The 20,264-nt window shown below is 39.9% G+C and overlaps 1 protein-coding gene across 22 annotated transcripts in view; it reads right to left on the bottom strand.

The window, feature by feature from the left end:
• Nucleotides 1-20,264, bottom strand: part of Ncor1 (nuclear receptor corepressor 1) — a 151,723-nt gene that overhangs the window by 19,500 nt on the left and 111,959 nt on the right. For 19 of the 22 annotated variants that reach the window (XM_041663823.1, XM_041663822.1, XM_041663828.1 and 16 more), the window contains 12 exons: nucleotides 18,095-18,212; nucleotides 17,898-17,999; nucleotides 16,512-16,612; nucleotides 15,295-15,463; nucleotides 13,099-13,239; nucleotides 8,775-8,858; nucleotides 8,151-8,407; nucleotides 7,521-7,875; nucleotides 5,663-5,884; nucleotides 3,498-3,707; nucleotides 2,923-3,072; nucleotides 2,361-2,558 (listed from right to left, as the gene is read on the bottom strand). In XM_041663823.1, coding sequence (XP_041519757.1) covers nucleotides 2,361-2,558; nucleotides 2,923-3,072; nucleotides 3,498-3,707; nucleotides 5,663-5,884; nucleotides 7,521-7,875; nucleotides 8,151-8,407; nucleotides 8,775-8,858; nucleotides 13,099-13,239; nucleotides 15,295-15,463; nucleotides 16,512-16,612; nucleotides 17,898-17,999; nucleotides 18,095-18,212 — 2,107 coding nt within the window. The remainder of the gene's footprint in view (nucleotides 1-2,360; nucleotides 2,559-2,922; nucleotides 3,073-3,497; nucleotides 3,708-5,662; nucleotides 5,885-7,520; nucleotides 7,876-8,150; nucleotides 8,408-8,774; nucleotides 8,859-13,098; nucleotides 13,240-15,294; nucleotides 15,464-16,511; nucleotides 16,613-17,897; nucleotides 18,000-18,094; nucleotides 18,213-20,264) is intronic. The other 3 variants (XM_041663825.1, XM_041663838.1, XM_041663834.1) reach the window with 2 other exon arrangements.

The following is a 20,264-nucleotide window of genomic DNA, read 5'->3' as shown; positions in this document are numbered from 1 at the left end:
TATTCACAGTACCCTCCCCAAAGTTTGTCTTCCATAGCTACCCTTCTTGGAGGTTTGAGAATTTTACCCACTTAGCTTTAACTCTGACATAGCAGAGCTAGGAGAATCTTAAATTCTAATTCCCTAGTCAATTTCTTTTCTACTTTCCTTGTACTGTGCATTCCCTCCAACTTTCTACCTCGTTCTTTGCCTGCGTAAGAGCTAGACATTTTAATTTTAGCATTGACTTATTTCTATAGCCAGTACTACTTCAGCCAGACTTTGACAATTTTCTCCCTCTAAATATACTCTGACATACATCAGTATTTCTATAGGACCAATTCCTAGAAGTGAAACTGCTAACCAATTAGTCTTTACATTTTTATACACAATAGTGACCCCATTTATATGGCATTTGTCATATATCAGTGTCTATTTTTGTGAACCTGCTACATGGAAAAGATCAATTCAGTATCTAATGAGAAAATATTATTTTGATGTTTTTACTTGTCACTTTAAGACCTAGCTGCTACCAAAGTTTTGTATCATTTGAATTTGACTGTAACTTTTCATGTTTAATATAATCTACATAAACTGAATATTGTGATATTACCACATAATTTATGCATTATAGGATTTTTTTTTGGGGGGGGGGATTTCGAGACAGGGTTTCTCTGTGGCTTTGGAGCCTGTCCTGAACTAGCTCTTGTAGACCAGGTTGGCCTCGAACTGACAGAGATCCGCCTGTCTCTGCCTCCTGAGTGCGGGGATTAAAGGCATGCGCCACCACTGCCCAGCATATTATAGGATTTTTAAGGATCAGACTATTAATGATTTCTCTATGTACAAATAATGAGTAATATTTAAATGTATTTCAGGTTTGTACCACATTGACTACAAACTACATAGTCACCAGGAATAATATGACTGGATCAAATTTCATAATTAGCTTTAGGTTTCTTCTACCTGTTGACATTATCAATAACTTCAAAGGGTTTGTCCCTATTAAAATATGAATTCGACACCCTCTTGCCATTTTATCTTCATTTCTGTACCTACCTATACAACCATTATCTTTGCCTTCCTTTTGCCTACACATACTTTGCCCTTTAAATGGCATCTAGAGACTGACACCTGCCCATGGAAACCTCTTGACCCGGGTTTTAACTCTTGTACATCAATCTGTGTTCCTAAGTGTCAGATCAGCATATCTGACAATATGAACCAAATAAATGGTCTTACTTGATTAAAGTAATTGAGAAAGGCAAATGTATCAGGGATAAAGAGAGACGACTCAAATATCTGTAAGATTAAATATGTCCAAAATAAAAGTATTTGTTTTCTCTCATTTTTCATGCTGTGTCACTCTAACCCACCACCCACACACTCCTTACTCCTTTTCTATGAGGCAGGCTCTTGTTATTAATGCCAGACTGATATCAAATGTATAGTCCACCTGCCTCAGCTTAAGTGTAGAAGTCTAAACGCTGGGTGTGGTAGTTTGGATGAAAATGGCTTCCAAAGGCTATAGGGAATTGGGAGCTATGGTTGTTTGAGTGGATGTGGCCTCGGTGAAGGAAGTGTGTCACAGGGATGAGGTTTCAGAAGCTCACACCACACTTAGTGTCACTCTCTCTGTCCTGCTGTCTACAGATCAGGATGTAGGACTCTCAGCTACTTCTACAGCATGTCTGCCTGCACACTGCCGTGCTTCCCACCATAACAATAAGGGACTAAACCTCTGAACTGCAAGCCAGCCCCAATTACATGTTTTCCTTTTTAAGAGTTGCTGTGGTCTTGGTGTCTCTTCAGAGCAATAAAACCCCAACAAGACACCGAGTGATAGGCATGTCCATCAGGTTGAGCTCAGCTGTGTTTTAATTTGCAGCTCAATCTTATTTTTTAACCCATTAAGTTACTGCTGGCTCCTTTGATTCTGCTTCTATGTTCTCCTCAGCAGTTTCTTTCTGGCCATTCTCTGTGTCTGAATTTTCACACCACCGTTGGCACACACATGAATTCCTGAGACAATTTCAGAGTTCTAACACATTTCAGGCTACTGGTCACATGACTGACCTCCTAAACAGAATGTAAGCAATGTATTCAAGACGCCACATCTCCTTCTAAACATATTTCTCAATTCCCGCTTTAAACTATAGACTGGTCTGTATTTTCATGAGCAACTGAAGACCTGTGTTGCTTAGGACTAGTCGAAATGGCACTTTCATCATGGAAAGTCCCTTTCTATAGCCCTTTTGCATGTAAATTACACGTACTGGTTTTTCCATGTTTTTTTGCCTACTTAGAAAAATTAAGCATAATGCCTCACAGGAAATCACCAAGACCTGTAGCCTAAGGAAAGGGCAAAGCTTCTCACTGACCTGGTCGTAGGTAGAGATCAGCAGAAGCAGCAGAGAGCCTCTCACGTTCACGTTCCCGTTCCCGTTCCCGCTCACGTTCCCGTTCCCGTTCCCGTTCCCGCTCCCGCTCCCGCTCCCGCTCGCGTTCCCGCTCCTTCTCTCTTTCCCGCTCTCGATCCCTGTCAGCACTCGCGGCTGCTGTAAGATGTGTTGGGTGTCCTGTAAAAGACAAAACTGTCAGTCTATCATGTTAAATCTGTAAATAACCAAAAAGAGTCAACCAGCTTCAAATACGGTGTATTAAGTTTAAGAGTCTCAGATAGCAGATGGAGCAAAGTATAAGCATTTAGGGTATTTGTGGAGCATCGAGTTCCATGTATACGTTAAATGAAGAGCAGAATGGGAGAAAGATGCTCAGAATTCCTCTGCAAGCTATACCAGAAAAACTGAAGTGTCTTGGTCTTGTTAGAGATGTATAAATTTTAACAATTTTGTCGAAGATATAGAGGGCATTATTTTAAATATACTCTCCCTAGAAAAATCCTGGACTTATTTTCTGGAACCCTTGCTTAGAGCATCTCACCTGGAGACAAAGACGCAGCATTGTATGGCCTAGGAGGGAAAGTAATCTGCGTGCCAGGGATGTAGGTGATTCTGTCCATGGGAGGAGTGCTCGCTCCTCCTGCATGAGGCACTAGAATTGTTGGAGGCATATTTGTCAAATCAATGATTCCTATCCAAAAAGACAAATACAGCTTATGTTAGGCATTACCACAAACTGACACCTAACTCCAGCAGCATACGTGATTTTTCCATTTTGTCTCTTTATAATCACAATGATAATCTGCATTCGACAAAAATAAAAATGTTTAAAAAATTATCATTGCTTACGACTTAAAGGAGGATATGAAAGTACTGATAACACAATAACTGCAAATAACCTCAGGTATGGACGTATTAAAAGAAAACACGAACTTTAAACACTTTACAATTATAGGCTTAGTACTTTAATGTTTACTGTTCAACTCATCTCAAAATATTACTTTATCTGCTTTCAGGGCAAAAGTCTATAGAGACAAGTATTAGCTCCTTTTATGTCTTTCACTCATTTAGCAAGTATTTATTAATTATTGGAAAATGTGAAAAAATTCTATATACCTCTCGTAGCTGGATAAGGGAGACCCAGTGGCTGCTCTCGTGGGGACAGTCCCCGGGCAACATCAGGGCGCAAATTCACCTGCATCTGCTGTGAGGTAATATAATCATTTAGGATTGTCTGTCTGGTGTTCTCCATTGCATAAAGCTGGTACTGACTTGGGTATCCTGGGGTTGGTGAAAGCTGTCTCTGAAACAGGTAAGCAGCAGCTGCTGAGTGAGAGAAAGAAAAAAATGGCACTGAGTGTGTGAGATTAGCCTGCTAAACATTGTCCTTAGGCACAGTGAGGAAGCATTGCCGGCTGTGCTAGTGCAGGAGCCACTTTCACTCCACTCCAGGAGTGACATGAAGTCTAACTCCTCTTCCTTTTATTTATTTATTGAGGGGGGAGTCTCTGTGTAGCCCTGGCTTGTCCTTGACCTCACTTTGCAGACCAGGCTGGCCTTGAACTCAGAGATCCATCTGAGTGCTGGGATTAAAGGTATGTGCCACCATGTCTTGTAAGCCTAACTCATTAACCCCTGAGATGTAATGGGAAAAGGGAAGGGCAGATTCTGAACATTTCCGAAGCAGTTTTGTTTTCAATTATTATCATGAAACTCTATTAAGTTCTCACTGAGTTACACAAGAGTTGTGGTTGAAAATTAAAGGACTTTTTGAAAACACAACAGTGGGAGTGCATATGAAGAAGAATTTCTAGAATAGGAATTTTATTTTTCTAGAGGTAAAAATGATTATATACAACCATTCAGTAATGCATGTGTTTGAAAGAAAAAGGATGGCAAACTTTTTCTATAAAGGGCCAGTTGAAAACTGTGCTAGGTTTTAGAGCTACCCAGTATTTCTCAAGCTACTGTTGCTTTACCATGGACAAAACAAACAGCTACAGCAACAGGATTTGGTGAGTTGTTTCTTAGCCCTTGCATAAAAGCATGAGACAGGATGCAATCAAGTCATAAGTATAAAAAGTAGGAGATGTCCTTATTCTAAAAACCATTTATACGCTAGCTCAGATAAAAAAATAAGACAATAAGATGAAAGTACTATTTAAGTTTTATGATAGACATTGAGCAAATATAAAAAGTTTTGTCTGAAAGTTAAGGGAACCATTCATATGTACATGTTCTCCTAAAGAAAGCGAAAACCACTGATATGTTTTCTAGGCCATTAATTAAACTTTTATCCAGAACTCCAAGTCAGTTAAGTGTGACTGCTGAAACACATATCCTCTGGGAGACATTTGCGTAAACACAGGTGGTCTGCAAATCACAACAGGCTTGTGGAAGCGCATTAAATATATAAGCCCACAACTTACACTGTACCCATCAACTGTTTCCATTCATTATTGAGGGGCTGTGGCTCACCGCTGCACTCAGCATCATGAAAGGCATTGCTACATACTACTAACCCCCAAAAAGATCCCAGTTTACAATTAAAAGTAAAGTTTCTGCTGACTAGGTTTTGCTCTCACACCATTGCTAAGTCAAAAGCTTACGTGGAATGAACCATTATAAGTTGGTCTGTGATCTCTATCAGAGTTAGGTTCAAGTAACAATTTGGCAACTGCAGAGCTTTCAGATAAAATATTCCCATAGGTTCCTAACTATCACGAAAGGTAAGTAACCTCAGGCATTTCTGCATTAAATTTTTTTGTTTACTTTGTGTGAACAGAGGTTTATGTGCAGGTATGCATATTTGCATCTCAAAGAAGACAACCTGTGAGAGTTTATTTCCCCTTTCATTGTGTGGGTGCCGTAGGTTGGTGGCAAGCAAGGTCCTTTACCTTAGAACCCATCTTACTTGCCTGGCTTCTCTGCCTTAAAAGGACAACCTGGTAATAAAAATTGCTGTAAGAACCAGGATATAAACCCAAGACTAGGCTACCCTTGAACTAACAGAAATCCACCTGCCTCTGCTTCCCAACACAATACCCAGCTTTCTAAAATGGTTTTGTCACTTAATTGTCTTTTAAACTATGGCTTCATTAAAAAACAAAAACCAAAGCTAATAAGCCTGGGGAGTTTCTTTCATAACAGAGAAACAATGGTGAGATTTAGTCAGTAGTAAGAAAAGGCACTGACCTGTAGTCAGAACTGCTGTAATTAACATACAGTCATGTTGATACCATATTTCTGTGCTGTAAATTGTTATTAAATATTGAGCTTACCAGGATCCAAAGCCCTGTGAAAGGGCATGGCTGGATCCAAGTGCGTGGGAAGGTGGCTCCGATAAACCTCTCCTGCAGCACTACTCCTATGATGGGGATCAAATGGGCTGTGGCTCAAGACAGGATCCACCCCAGGCACTGGAGACTTGGCTGGTATACTTTCTCTCTGGGTTGGGGTCAGAGTCGATTTCCTTTCATGACTGGTAGACTTGCTGGAAGAAACTGTAACAGCAATAACAAACCACCAATGCCACAAATCCTTGAGAAAACTTCACTCTGTGTCCCAGCATATAAAATCCTATCTTTCAATGAGTTCAAGATTAAGAACTAATAGTAGCCTTGAAACCTGGAGACCACTGTGATGTTTTAGGGCACAGCAATAATTCTAAACAACCTCATATTAAAATTATGAAGATCATGAAGTTCAATAATCTTCTCTAAATCCCATTGTAAATGATCATGTATCTTGCATGATACTAATACATAAATTCTCAAACAAAACAGACCTATTTGGGCCCCACATGTAGCAAATCTCAATTTCTTCCCTCCCTGCTACCTGTCAACCAAAAGTTAGCCTAATTTTATCTCTTCAGTCTGTGCTACAGTGATTCTTTACCTTATCCATATCCATTTGCCCAGCCCCTACTCACCACTGTGATTAGACTGGTTCCTGTACACCTACCACATCTCTACACTCTGCACCACCCTCACTGTGGAGATTTCTATGTATCATAAAATGTACCACATTAGCCATGTGACTTAATTTCTCTTAAATTCTTTTCCTTTTTTTTTTAAAAAAAAATGTACGTTGGCATTTTGCCCTGTAGTATATCTATGCCCCACGTGTATGCAGTGTCCTTGGAAGCCAGAAGAAAGTGTCCGATCACCCAGGACTGGAGTTGCAGGTGGCTGTTAAGTGCCATGTGGGTGCTGGGAACTGAACCTGGGTCCTCTGGAAGAGTAACCAGTGCTCTTAACAGCAGAACCTACTCTTCAGTTGTACTTAATATCTTTACTCTTTTATTTCTGCACTACTGGAGATTAAACTCCACATGCTTTATACATTTTGAAGGGAATAATTCACTGATATTAAATATACAAGTATCATTAGTGCTGCTGTTTTGTTTTTTAGTCTCTCACTTTGTAGCCCTCAAATTTGCTTCTGCCTCTTCCTTGCCTCCCAAGTGATGGGACTATAGGTGTGGGCCAGCACACCCAGCTACCATAAAGCTAGTAACTAAAATTCTACTGGTACAAATGTGTCCATAACCAAACAAATCTCCCTATCAAAATAAAATCTTGCTGGTTTAGCCTCCCTGATTTCAAGACTTCTCCCTCAAGTAGGATCTCCTTCCTCTGCCTGCTGTGCCTCCTCAAAATATTCCTCACTTCTCCACCATCCAGCCAAGACCTAACACAGTAGTTCACAATCTTCCTAATGCTGCCACCCTTAATACAGTTCCTCAAATTGTGGTGACCCCAATCATAGATTATTTCATTGCTAATTCATAAGTGTAATTCTGCTACTGTTATGAATCATAATGTAAATATATTTGATATGCGATCTAAGGGGTCATAACCCACAGGTTAAGAACCACTGGCCTAACAGTTAAGATCTCCAAATATACATATTGAGCCCCAGAGAATACATTTCCACCTCCCCAGTGCTGGAATTATAATCACTATGCTCAGCCTCCCCACCCCTGAACTCAACTTGTCAGTTAAGTATTTTATTGACTGAATTTTTGCTAAGTGAGCTATTTCCCTAGTCCTAAAACCTGTGGATCTAATCTAGAGCAAATTATTTGGTATTTTTCAATTTGTAAAAGGTAAAAAAATGTTTCAACGAAAGTCATACCATCGGAAGTTCTGCTCATCATGGGTGAGCCTCTGGATATAGTGCTTTGGTAACTCACAGGGGTCCTGCGAGCACTGGTGTCATCATAGATTCCTGGGCTCAGCTGTGCTTTGGGAGCTTCATGAAGTGTAGACCTGAGAACGGAGGGGCCAGAGCTCACCACTGACGTGTGCCGGGGACGCACAGGCTCACCGGCTTTCACATCCTCATATTTTCCCCGTTCTACTACTTTTATGTTCTCTGGTACAATTTCCAGCATTCCACGGGGTAGTTTGCTAGGCCCTGTGATTAAGGACTTCACATTATGTTTGATAGCTGATTGACCTGAGTTGTTGTCATATTTTATTGGCGTGCCCTAAGGGGAATGAAACAAACATTACAGATAGCAGAATTACCTAGATACTGTTCCCTCTCAGGTGTATGTCTGGCTCATGGCAATTATACACACTCCTGAATTATTCACTTTAAACTATGTATACAAGAAAAACTGGTAATATGTATATGAAAGATTTACTACCAAGAAGTTTGACATAAGAACTACCTAGATCTACTAAGTCAAATTTTTTAAAGTGCTTCATAGATGTCAGTCTTAAGTAGAATTATTGATAGAAAGAGCTATGAACTATTTACCTGGGAAATGGAACCCTCAATTATTGGCCTTGTGCTCTGGACCACTTCTGGAGTTTTTCGGCTTTCCTGAGTTAGAATATCTTGTCGTGGAATCTCATGAATAGAACGCCCCATTTCTTTGATGGTAGTGATACCATCATATGGTTTTCCTTTGGTAATGGCGCCTTCAAATGCTCGGATAGGAGGGCTTTCCCTTTTAATCTGTTTGGGATATTTAAGGCCGTCTTCAAAGCTATCGGTTGTTGCTCTTGGTGTGCCTTTAGGAAGAGTTCGGGAAACATATAATTGTTAAAATAATGTTGATGGCTGCACAGCCCTGCCACTGAACTTCTGCCATAGACCCTCAAGTAGACATTCATCAGTCATTATGTTTTAAGGATTACTCAAAATATAACAATGTATCATTCGTTATAATTTCAGAATGGTTCTTATAAAGATGTGTTGATATTAAAAGATCTAACAACTAAAACATTCTGTTAAATGATGTAGCTAAGATCAGGGTTTAACATTTAATACTTCAAAGGGTAAAATATCTTGAAAAGTAGGTTTAATATTCTGTAAAATTAATATTAAACTACCTAGCCAGTGAATCGGTGTATAATAAAAAGGCAAAACACAATGTACCCTGCATTATGGAACCAGAGAGCACAGTCCTTTCTTTGAGGTCAGAATGAGGGCTCCCTCTGGGCAATGCTCGGCATATCAGACCTTGCAAAACAGTAGAGAAATCCAGTTATTAGACATAATATAGTTAATTCATAATACTGAATATTGTCTATTGAGAATATAATTTTGATAAAAACCTCTGTGATAGAAGGGATGTCATTTCAAAATCGTACACAATTTAGAAAATATCACAAAGAACTGGTGAAATGCCCGGCAGTCAAGGCTGATGACCTAAATTCAATACCCAAGCTCCTTCTGATCTCCACATATGCATACCATATACAGGCTTGTGCCCTCTTCAACAGCAATCAGTGCCCTTAGCTTCTAAGCCATCTCTATTGCCCCATAATATCATAATTCACATAGAACATTTTCCCAAATACAAAGTGATCAAGAAACACAATAAAGTTTACTTTAAAACAAAAAGAAATTTCAGCTGGATTTGGTAATTCATGCCTATGATTCTAGCACTTGTGAAGTCAAGAAAATAATTCAAGGAGTTTGAAGCCAGCCAAGGCCTGTCCACACCCTACCTATGTCGCAAAGCTAAATCTAAAATATTTCAATTAAAAAAATCAGAAGATGTAGGCTGGATGTACACTCTTTATCCCAATCCTAGGGAGACAGATACAGAAGGATCTCTGTGAGTTTGAGGTCATTCTGGTCCAGACAGCATATTCCAAGACAGCCAGGACTACTCAGAGAGACCCTGCCTCAAACAACAACAAAACAAACAAATGATTTAAATTTACATAATGAAAACTAATAAAAAAATGAAAAACATCAAAATAAAAATAAAATTTGGCTGAGCATGGTGGAGTATACCTTTAATCCCTGCACCCAGAAGGCAAAGACAGGCTATGATGTCTGAATATAAGGCCAGCATGGGCAACATAGTTAGTTCAAGACCAGTCAGGGATAGAGGGAGAACCTGCCTTTTTTGTTATTGTTTTATCCCATCACCTCTTCCCCCTTTTTCGTTTCTATATGAGAAGCCACAGCAGAAAGTGAAACCCCACGAAGTCCCCCTTTTAAGGTAATTAACAAACCCAAAATATCTGGGCATTTTCAGAAACCTTGCTAATCAGAGGAGAACTATAACAAGAAGTGAATTTGAACAGCATAATCAAAACTTTAAAATAAGATTTATAAATGTCAATGTTAATTTAACTAATCATTACATTTTAGGTTTTAAGTATAGCATAGATAACATTTACTGAGAATTATATGGTAATTTTTTATTTAAAAATACTTTTCCCCTTCTGATAGGCCCTTTTTCTTATGTGCTAGTATAGTATCTATTTCCTTCACTCCTACACAAATACACATATATAAAAATTTAGCCCGGCATGGTAGCTTACGCCTTTAATCCCAGCACTCAGGAGGAAGAGGCAGGTAAATCTCTATGAGTTTGAGGCCAGCCTGGTCTACAGAGTGAGTTCCAGGACAGCCAAAAATACACAGAAAAACCCTGTCTCAAAAGAACAAAAACAAATAGAAGAAATGTGATATTTTGAAGTTCCATATGTCTTCCTAAAAATTACATAATTTCAATTTTTTCTGTGGCCAAATAGAATTTCATTGTGTATATGGATCATATTCACCTATGACAGACATCTGGGCTCTTTGCTATTGTGAAAAGAGCAACAATACATGGATGAGGAAGCATCTCTGTAACAGGCTAGAAAGTCCTTTGGGTGAATGCTCAAACAGGATGGCACTAGCTCAAAAACAGACATGTGGGTTGATGGAAACAGGCTGAAACAAGAATCCATACAGCTGTAGTTACCTGTTTTCTGACTAAGGTGACAAAAATACTCATTAAAGAAAAGATAGTCCCTTAAACAAATGGCGCCAGGAAGCTGGATAACCATCTGAATGACCTCTAACCTGGCACAAATATCAACTCTAAATGGATCAACAATCAAAACATAAGACCTGAAACTGAAAATGCTAGAAGAAAAAGAGAGGAAAATAATTCAAGATACAGGCACAGGTAAGGACTTTCTAAATAAGACTTGGGTTACTAAGGAAAAAAGACAATTATTGACAAACAAGACCTGACAAAAAAAGGATCATTACAAGTGAAGAGGTAGCCCACAGAATGCGAGAAAAACCTTTGCCAACTATGGATCCAAGAAAAGTACCATGAAGAACATACGAAAACTCTGAACTACATAATCAAAAAGTAGGCTGAGAGCTTACAGAGTGGTCTCAAAGGAGAAAATATGGACAACAGTGTGTGTGTGTGTGTGTGTTTGTTTGTTTGTTTGTTTTGTTTGAGACAGGGTTTCTCTATGTAGCCCTAGTTCTCGAGGAATTCACTCGGTAGACCAGGTTGCCCTGGAACTCACAGAGATTCACCTACTTCTGCTTCCTAGGACTAAAGACATGAGCTACCACCCGGCAGTGGCCAATACATATTTTAAGTGTACAACATCCTTAAGCCATAAGGGAAATACAAATTAAAACTATTTTGAGATCTATCTCACCCCTGCCAGAATGAATTCCATAAACAATTACAATGCTGGAAAGAATGTATTGGGGAGGGAGGAAAGAATGGGGGGGGGGGGTGTTGAGACAGAGTTTCTTTCTGTAACAGTCCTGACTATCCTGGCCTTGAACTCACTGAGATCGACCTGCCTCTGCATCCCGAGTGCTGGGATTAAAGGAGGGCACTTGATGGTAGGGTATGAACTAGTGCAGACATTACAGAAGCCACTGTTCCAGTTTCTCAATCAGCAACAGGTAAAACATTCACAACCCTTTCTCCTACTCCTGGGAATCTAAACTCTGAATGCATCTTAGTTGAAAAATCACTGGTCAACTTTGAATATACCTGGGAAAAAAGAAAATAAGAAATATGGACACTATAGAATTAGAGAAAATAAATGAAATATACATACCCAAATAAGGAGTTTTAAAATAATATCCAAAGAAATTTCACACTGAGGCTGGGAAGATGGCTCAGTGGGTAAAGTGCCCTCTGTATGAGCATGACAAACTGAATTCAGAACCCTTGCATGACATGGAATGGGTCTGTAAACCCAAGGTTGGAGGGGCAGAGTCACACAGAAACCCAGGATTCAGTGGCTAACCCATCTGGCTGAAAAGCCTACTTTGGGTTCACTGTGTAATAGTGGTACACTATTTTCAAAACCACTGGTTTTGGCAAACGACACGTGATTTTTTTGTTCGAGACAGGGTTTCTCTGTAGCTTTGGAGCCTGTCCTGGAACTAGCTCTTGTAGACCAGGCTGGCCTCGAACTCACAGAGACCCACCTGCCTCTGCTTCCTGAGTACTAGAATTAAAGGCGTGCGCCACCACCGCCCGGCAGGCAAGCAGTACTTAATCTTAACCCCCGAGCCATCTCTATAGCCACAGATGATGTTTTGTTTCATTTTTTGTTGTTGTTGTTTTTAAATAGAGAAACTATATTAGCTGGGCGGTAGTGGCGCTCGCCTTTAATCCCAGCACTCAGGAGGCAGAGGCAGGCAGATCTCTGTGAGTTTGAGGTTAGTCTTGTCTACATTAGCTAGTTCTGGGACAGGCTCCAAAGCTACAGAGAATCCCTGTCTCGAAAAACCAAAAAACAAAATATAATTGAGAAAATTAGGGCATGCTTAATCTTGATTAAATTATCTGAGGCAGGTTGTGGTGATTTGAATAGGTATGGCCTCCAGAGTCAGCCCCCCAATTAAATGTTTTCATTTATAAGAACTGCTGTGGTCTTGGTGCCTCTTCACACCAACAGAAACCATAACTAAGACACAGTTTAAGATTTAAAAGTAAACCAAACCAGTGATCCAAAATTGAATGCATAACACAAATAGCACCAAGTTGGACAGTGGTTTATAGTCTGTTTACAATGATGGATATATGTACAATCCTCTAAATTCCAGTTGAAGAGACAAGCACAGAAAAATACTCCAGGAAAAGTTCAGCTAAAGGTAAAACCTATGTCCCTGCTCTATATTATGTATCACTTTATCTCATGTATTAAAAAGAAATTCTCAAAACACGTTTTATATTCTGCCTCTACTCCCACAGGTTTTATATTCTTAAATTCACTGAATCAGGAGATAATTCTACAATAGTGACCTCTGCTGTGGTCATTACATTCAGTGGTCATTACTTCTATTTGGAAGTGCTGCATGATTCATTCAATGATATAGATTTAAAATTATATTAATGAATTTCAGGTAGAAATGCTAGAGATTAAATTCAATGTAGCACACAAAACTATTACACAAAATTAAATGCGTCTGGATAACACTTTACCCTCTAATGGTGCTGATACAGGAGACTCCCTCATTGACATCCCTTGCTTTATATTTCCTTCCACTGACTCATAGCTTCTTTTTAAACTGATTTCATGAGCTGTTCTTGGACTCCGAGTACCTTCTCGGGCATTCTTAATATCTGCACAATACAGAAACAAGAATTATTCAGGGACCTAAACCTATCTATAATGCACAGTAAATTAGGTCAGCTTAATATTAGTCTTATAAAAACAACCTGATCCCAGCACTCTTAAGGCAAAGGCAGATGGATCATTATGAATTTGAGATTAGACTGATCTACATAGTGAACTCCAGGTCAGCTAGGGCTGCACAGTGACACTCCACTCCAAACAAAACAAACAAAAACTTCTTCTAACATATATTTCTATAGACAACATCCATGAAAACCTTTTATTCACTGAAGTTAAGTCAACTGAATGGTGCCTGCGTGCCAGACAAAGGCTAGGTATCCAGATACGGTTAACAAATTAAGTCCCTTTTCTCATGAAACTTCCAATGTAGTGAGTACAAAATATGCCCTGGTTGGAAATGTGGGTCCACAAGTAAGAGTGCTTACTATTCTCCCACAGGATCTGAGTTTGGTCCCAGCACCTATATCATGAGGCTCACAACTACTCCAGCTACAGGTGTCTGACACCCTGTTCTGGCTTCTGCAGGAACCCACATGAATTGTGCAAATACAGGCACATAAATAAAAAGTCCTAACAAAATTAATAATAAGTCCTTACTGTCCAATGTAATACATATTAGGAAAGGAAAATTACAGTATGCTGTGAGAATGGTGGTACAGAAATTTGACTGTCAGCAACGGCTGCCTAGAAAAAGCAATGCATCATCTGAAAACAAAGGACAAGTAAGAGATGCTAATTTCAAATATAAAAGGAAGAAACAAGGGCACAGGCAGCAGGAATAGGCTCAGATCTCAAGAATGCAGAGCATGCTATCTTAAAGGAACATCCGTCGGCTCGGTACAAAGCCAATGTGGAGAATGGAGTTAGGCAGAAAGCTTTAGACAGCTAAGGGAAACTGGCAATCAAAAAATCTGAAGGAATAAGCAAAAGCAGATTGCTGAGAGAGATGAAACCATGGGATGGAACTTATAGTTGCCCTTAAGGTCACAGAAAGTAAAGCAGGAAGCATGACGGTTACTCCAGGTAAGTTAGTATATCCTAAGCAGTATAGACAAAAGGCAATGGATGCAGGGAGGAACAGTAAGGAATTGATTCCAAAGCCTTAGGAAACAATATAAATGATTTTGTGATTTGTTGGACATGGAAAGGAAAGGGAAAAGAAAGATGTCCAGATTTCTAGCTTAAGCAATGTACATTAATTTCATTCCCTCTTCCCAAAGTAAAATGTTCATCAAAATATGCTAAATCTGTTAAAATAAGAAACGAGGCTATTGTGGATTATGAAACAACAGGCATTGTGCTCATTTCTTTATATCTGAGACAAACATAAAACATGGCTAATCAGTATTTCAAGGTTACAAAGTAAGAATTCTCAAAACTTAGCCCTGCGGTTGGTGTATGCAGCAGACATTAGAGCCATCCTTTGAGAGCACACTCAAAGATCTAAAGAGAAGACAGATGGTTGGGGACAGATGGATGAACACACACATAATGCAGTTTTGTTAAGTAGAGTTTTAACCCAACATTCTTTTCATGATTATCAGATACCTATTACTTAGTTCTTTTTTCTTTTTTAATAATTACTTTTCTTTTTTTGAGAGAGTTTTACTGTATAGCCCTGGCTCTCACTCTGTAGACCAGGCCTTAAAGTCACAGAGATATACCTGTCTCTGCTTTTCTTGAGTTTTGGGATTAAAGGTGTGTGCCAAAAGTGCCTGGCAAGTCTTAACCTTAAAAATGTATGACCCCCTATTAAAATAGAAGCTATTCCATTCAAGTTAAATGAAGATTCTTTCCCCAGGTTAAAGAATGAGCAGTCACTGACATCAGCTGTCACATACAAGACACTTCGTCTGTGCACTGCACTGTTATGACTCTTTTAACTGTCTAAATTGATTCTTCACAGAATAGCTCCTTTCAGAGGGAGAAAACATAGGTCTGCAAAGGTAAACTAACTTACCCATAGCAAGCAAGTAAGAAAATTAGACCCTGTTTTCAATCCTACATTATAAGACTGGCATCAGTGAATAAACAGTACTTACTATCATATGATAAGATGTGTCCACTTTTGCCTTCATAAATAACATGGCCTTTGGATGCAGCTTCCTCTCTGACCTTCTCAGGACTGCTTTCTTCAATAGGCATCCTGGAAACAGGCCCCTTCACCAAAGTTTCTGTTGGTATACCAGCCTGGGGCAGAGCTGGGGTACCCTGCCATCAAAGCACACACAAGCACCCAGAGTCATTTATGCTCAAAAGAACAACAAAATACTTGGAAAAGTATAACCTGAGAGTCCAGTACCTTTTCAAAGAAAGCAAAGCCAATAAAAAGCTAGAGCTAATAGGCCCAGCAGTGATTTAATTAATACAGTTTCTGTGTGGTTATTTCAGGGCATAGCAGCTGGGAACAAAACAAGCAGCCTACTACTACAGATTGGCATGCCAACGTGGTCGACTATATCCATATAATACCTTAGAGAGCTTGAAAAGCAATTCTAGACACACACACACACACACACACACACACAAACAGAGTTTAACGCAGCTTCTTGCTCTGTTTGCTAGAAGCAAGCAGAGGTGCTGTGAGACAATGGTCTGTCTGTACCCTGTCACTTATATTTTAAATAAAACACTGATTGGCCAGTAGCCTTGAAGGAAGTAGAAGCAAGGAAACGAGAATTCTGGGAAGAGGAAAGTTTTAGTCTGCAATCAACGTCCAGGCACAATATTAATATATATCTAAGAAAAGAAACACCTTCCATTAATCAAAATTGGGATTCTGTTTAGCTTCAAGACAGAATATATTTTATTTCTGGTGCATCCTTTGTTCCACAATGAATTTGAGGATGGCAGTTTTCATACTGAGATCATAAATATGCTTTTTTACAAAGATCAAAAACAAGCATTTAATTGTTTTCTTCTAGGTATCTATTTAATCTGAGCACATGGTAAAAAATTTTGCCAGGAAGACATTAAGGACTATAACAACTTCAAAGTTTCTTTTGCCTGTTTGCAAATGAGTGATGTTTTGAGAATTAAATTATAGATAATATGGCTTATGGTTAAAATGCAGCAGGAATGTCTTTCTGAAAATGGTCTGCAGACCCGAGGTTTATTATATTGAGAGCTGAATTCATAAACAAAGAATAATGAACAACAAATTACAGAACAGCACTGCGGTAACAACTAAAACGCTTGGGATGTCTAGCTTTTTCTTAGTACTATTCTGTATGCTGGAGATTGCAGTGATCACACTGACCTGGGTAATAGAGCCCCGCAACGATGAAATGCTCTCCACTGAGATTTTGCTGGCTGGAGTTCCCCGAGTTATACTTCCTTCTTGGACAGCACCTCCAGTGCCTGAATAAAACCAAAACCATCAGTAACTCATTGGCTTCTTCCAGACAGCCACACTCCCCAACACCAGTTCTCACACAGCAGAATGTAGGAGAGGATAACAAAAATTGTTTTAATGACATGTATGGGTCAAATAATATCATAATGATTTAAAAAGGACTGTTCAAACTGCATGATAAAATTATCACATCCACAGACTTGGGCTGCTCATAACCGTAATCAGAAAAGCTTTCCTTATGCTGGACGGTGGTGGCGCATACCTTTAATCCCAGCCCTCGGGAGGCAGAGGCAGGCGGATCTCTGTGAGTTCCAGGCCAGCCTGGTCTACAGAGTGTGAATGCTATGGTCAAAGTGCGAGAATGATTGACCATGAGGGCCAAGTCCTAACTGGAATGTCTATGGCATCCTTCTCCCCTACAGGCTCAGGGCACATGCTGGAAGAAGGGATGGAAAGCATATGAGAGCCAGCATCCAGGGAGCAGTGCTGTGAAGGGTTACTGCACACATGGACTCACAATAGTGATGGCTACCAGCACATGACCTGAAAAGATGAAGCCAGTCAGAATTCTAGCACGTTAGGAGGATGTGATCCTGAGGGCCTATCCCTAACTGAGCAGCTACTGGCAGTTGATGGCTGCTAGGGGAAGGACTGCCATTTTTCTTTAGGGGACTGGGGCCATGTGTAGGTTGCCCATGTTCCTCCAGTGGATGGAACCACACACATTCATATATAGGCAGCAATGTATTTTGGATTATATAAAAGGGGGGGGGCGCAGCAGTAGAGGACCTGAAATCTAGAGGGGCCCACTGAGAAAAGTTGTTGGTGGGCATATGATTTTAAAAAAATTATATGCATATATGAAATAACAGAATAAATATATTATTAAAACATGACTGCTGTCATAAATAGCTTCTGAGTTTGGTGGGGTTTTCTGGATTTAGCTTTGTTTTTGTTCTAGTGGTGCTATATGCCCATCAAATTTCAAACTTTTACAATTAATTTTACATGAAAGCAAAAAAGTTAATGTGAAAATCAGTAACTTAAAAGAATCTTATCATTAGAATATATTAATGACTAAGCTGGTTGTATTCATCTATCATCCACTTTGGCTGAGGTAGGAGAATTGAGAATCAAAGTCCAGACTTGGCTACACAGCAATTCCAAGGCCAGTATCATTGTTGCTACAACTTAGGACATCCCTACAAAAAAATTATTTTTTAATGACTAACTTAGTAAGTTTACTAGAAGCAAGATTTAACACAACCTTCAAGCTGCACACAGCATTACCTCTGACCACACCTTCATGCTGTGCCCTGACCAATAAGCCCTCAGGTTGTGAGTTTTGGCTTCGTGGAGAAAATTCTTCTTGCTTGATGTAGGTCAAAGGAGCTGAGGGCAAAAGCAAAAGAGACATGAAGAGGCCGACCAGTGAATGGCTGATTATGATCACAATACATGTGGCAGGACTGTGGCCTCTCACTGACCTGACTTGGTGGATTCCTGCTGCCGTGGCAATCCAAGAGAGATTGATCCCACTGAAGGCTTAGCTGCTTCTGGAGTATAAGCCTGATTATGAGAAGTCAAGTAAGTGCCAGGAGTTCCCTAAAAAATAAGTAAATAAAATAGTCAAGAAACTACACAAAACTCTATCTTTACTAAAAGTCAATCCTCACATTTTTATCTATAATAAGCTGTATCTTTGCTACTCAAAGTTTTACAAAGTAACTGTGAAAAAAAGAAGATTTTCAGCATAGATTATTAAGTTAGAAAAACTAAGGGAATAAGCTATATCTTCTGACAATCTCATATAAACATACAGATATTTATTATTAACAAATTAGATAAAGTATTTACTACAAGGTACTCAAAATGCAGGTTATTAACAATATTTTATACCTCTTACAAATGCAAAGAAAACATCAATGAAAATGGCAAGAATTCAGAAGCGCCAACACCCCCCCTCCCCCCGGAACCTAAAGTTCTGTGTGCACATAAGGCGTTGCATACCCTAAACAAAGCACTAAGGAGCTCTCATCTATGACTGACATGCTGTCAACAGGCTGAGAGTAGTCTCAAGGCATGATCCAATACCACAAAGAGCTCCACAGCAAGGAAAGACTGATTCTGGTGATATGCAAGATATTCGTCAGTATTGCTCTAGGATAGGGTCATTTCAGGTTCCCTATCCTCAGCTGCCCAAGGAACTAACTGGGGACCTCAGCTTGGGCTCCTGGGAGCCCCTCTAGGGTCAAGTCTTTTGCCCACCCTAAAGTGGCTCCCTTAACTAAGAATTGTGGTTCCGTGCTCCCCTATCCAACCTTCCTTTATCCCAATCCTCCTGTTTCCCCAATTCCCCCCCCCCACCTTCCCTTCTACCTTTTCTCTCCCCATCTTCCCTTACCCCCATCCCACCCCACCCCCAAGATCCCAATTTTTTCCCCGGCAATTTTGTCTACTTCCCTTAGCCAAGAGGATAACTGTATGTTTTTCCTTGGGTTCACCTTCTTACTTAGCTTCTTTAGGTTCACCTATTGTAGACTCCGTGACCCTTATTTATGGCTAGAAACCAATTATGAGTGAGTACATCCCATTTTCATCTTTTTGGGTCTGGGATACCTCTGACGAATATCTTGCATATCATCATAGAACCTTCATCTGGTGATGGATGGATATAGAGACAGAGACCCACACTGGAGCACTGGACTGAGCTCCCAAGGTCCCAATGAGGAGCAGAAGGAGGGAGAACATGAGCAAAGAAGTCGGGACCACGAGGGGTGCACCCACCCACTGAGACAGTGGAGCTGATCTACTGGGAGCTCACCAAGGCCAGCTGGACTGTGACTGAAAAAGCATGGACTCTCTGAACATGGCGAACAATGAGGGCTGATGAGAAGCCAAGGACAATGGCACGGGGTTTTGATCCTACACAATGTGCTGGCTTTGTGGGAGCCTAGCCAGTTTGGATGTTCACCTTCCTAGATATGGACAGAGGGGGGAGGACCTAGGACTTACCACAGGGCAGAAAACCCTGACTGCTCTTTGGACTGGAGAGGGAGGGGGAAAGGAGTGGGGGGAGGGGGAGAAGGGTGGGAGGAGGAAGAGGGAAATGGGAGGCTGGGAGGAGGTGGAAACTTGTTTTTTTTTTTTTCTCCTTTTCTCAATAAAAAAAAAGAAAGAAAGACTGATTCTGGGTCATTTAAGGAAATTTCTGTACAATCATTAGTTTGCCAAGCAGATACTTTAGTGGACATACATAAATAACATAAACTTTACAAATTAGTTATTGAAAGCCACAAAGCAAATAAAAAATCAAATAAAAAACAAAAAAGAAGCTCCAACAACCCAGGGAGTGAGCTACATCTAACTGAAAGCATGCAGTCCTGGTGGCTGGCAAGATGACTCAGTGAGCAAAGATGCTTTCTACAAGCTGGGGACTCAACTGAGATTCCCCGAGGGCCACAAGCTAACAGGCAAGAAATCTACTCCCACACATTGTCCCTAACCTCCACATAGGAAATAAATGTAAGAAAAATTAAATGTATATTTGACAAAAAGTTAGAAGATATGCAAAAAAGTGAACCATACAGTTGAAATAAAACAGCAACCTTTAAATTTATTAGACAACGATTAGACAGAGAACTAAAGGGAAGATCA

Source organism: Microtus oregoni, unplaced genomic scaffold (genome assembly GCF_018167655.1).
Source record: "Microtus oregoni isolate MIOR12 unplaced genomic scaffold, Mior012 000015F_ref0000493, whole genome shotgun sequence".
Taxonomy (NCBI): domain Eukaryota; kingdom Metazoa; phylum Chordata; class Mammalia; order Rodentia; family Cricetidae; genus Microtus; species Microtus oregoni.
The sequence above is the reverse complement of the archived record's forward strand: the minus strand, read 5'-3'. Positions and strand labels throughout refer to the sequence as shown.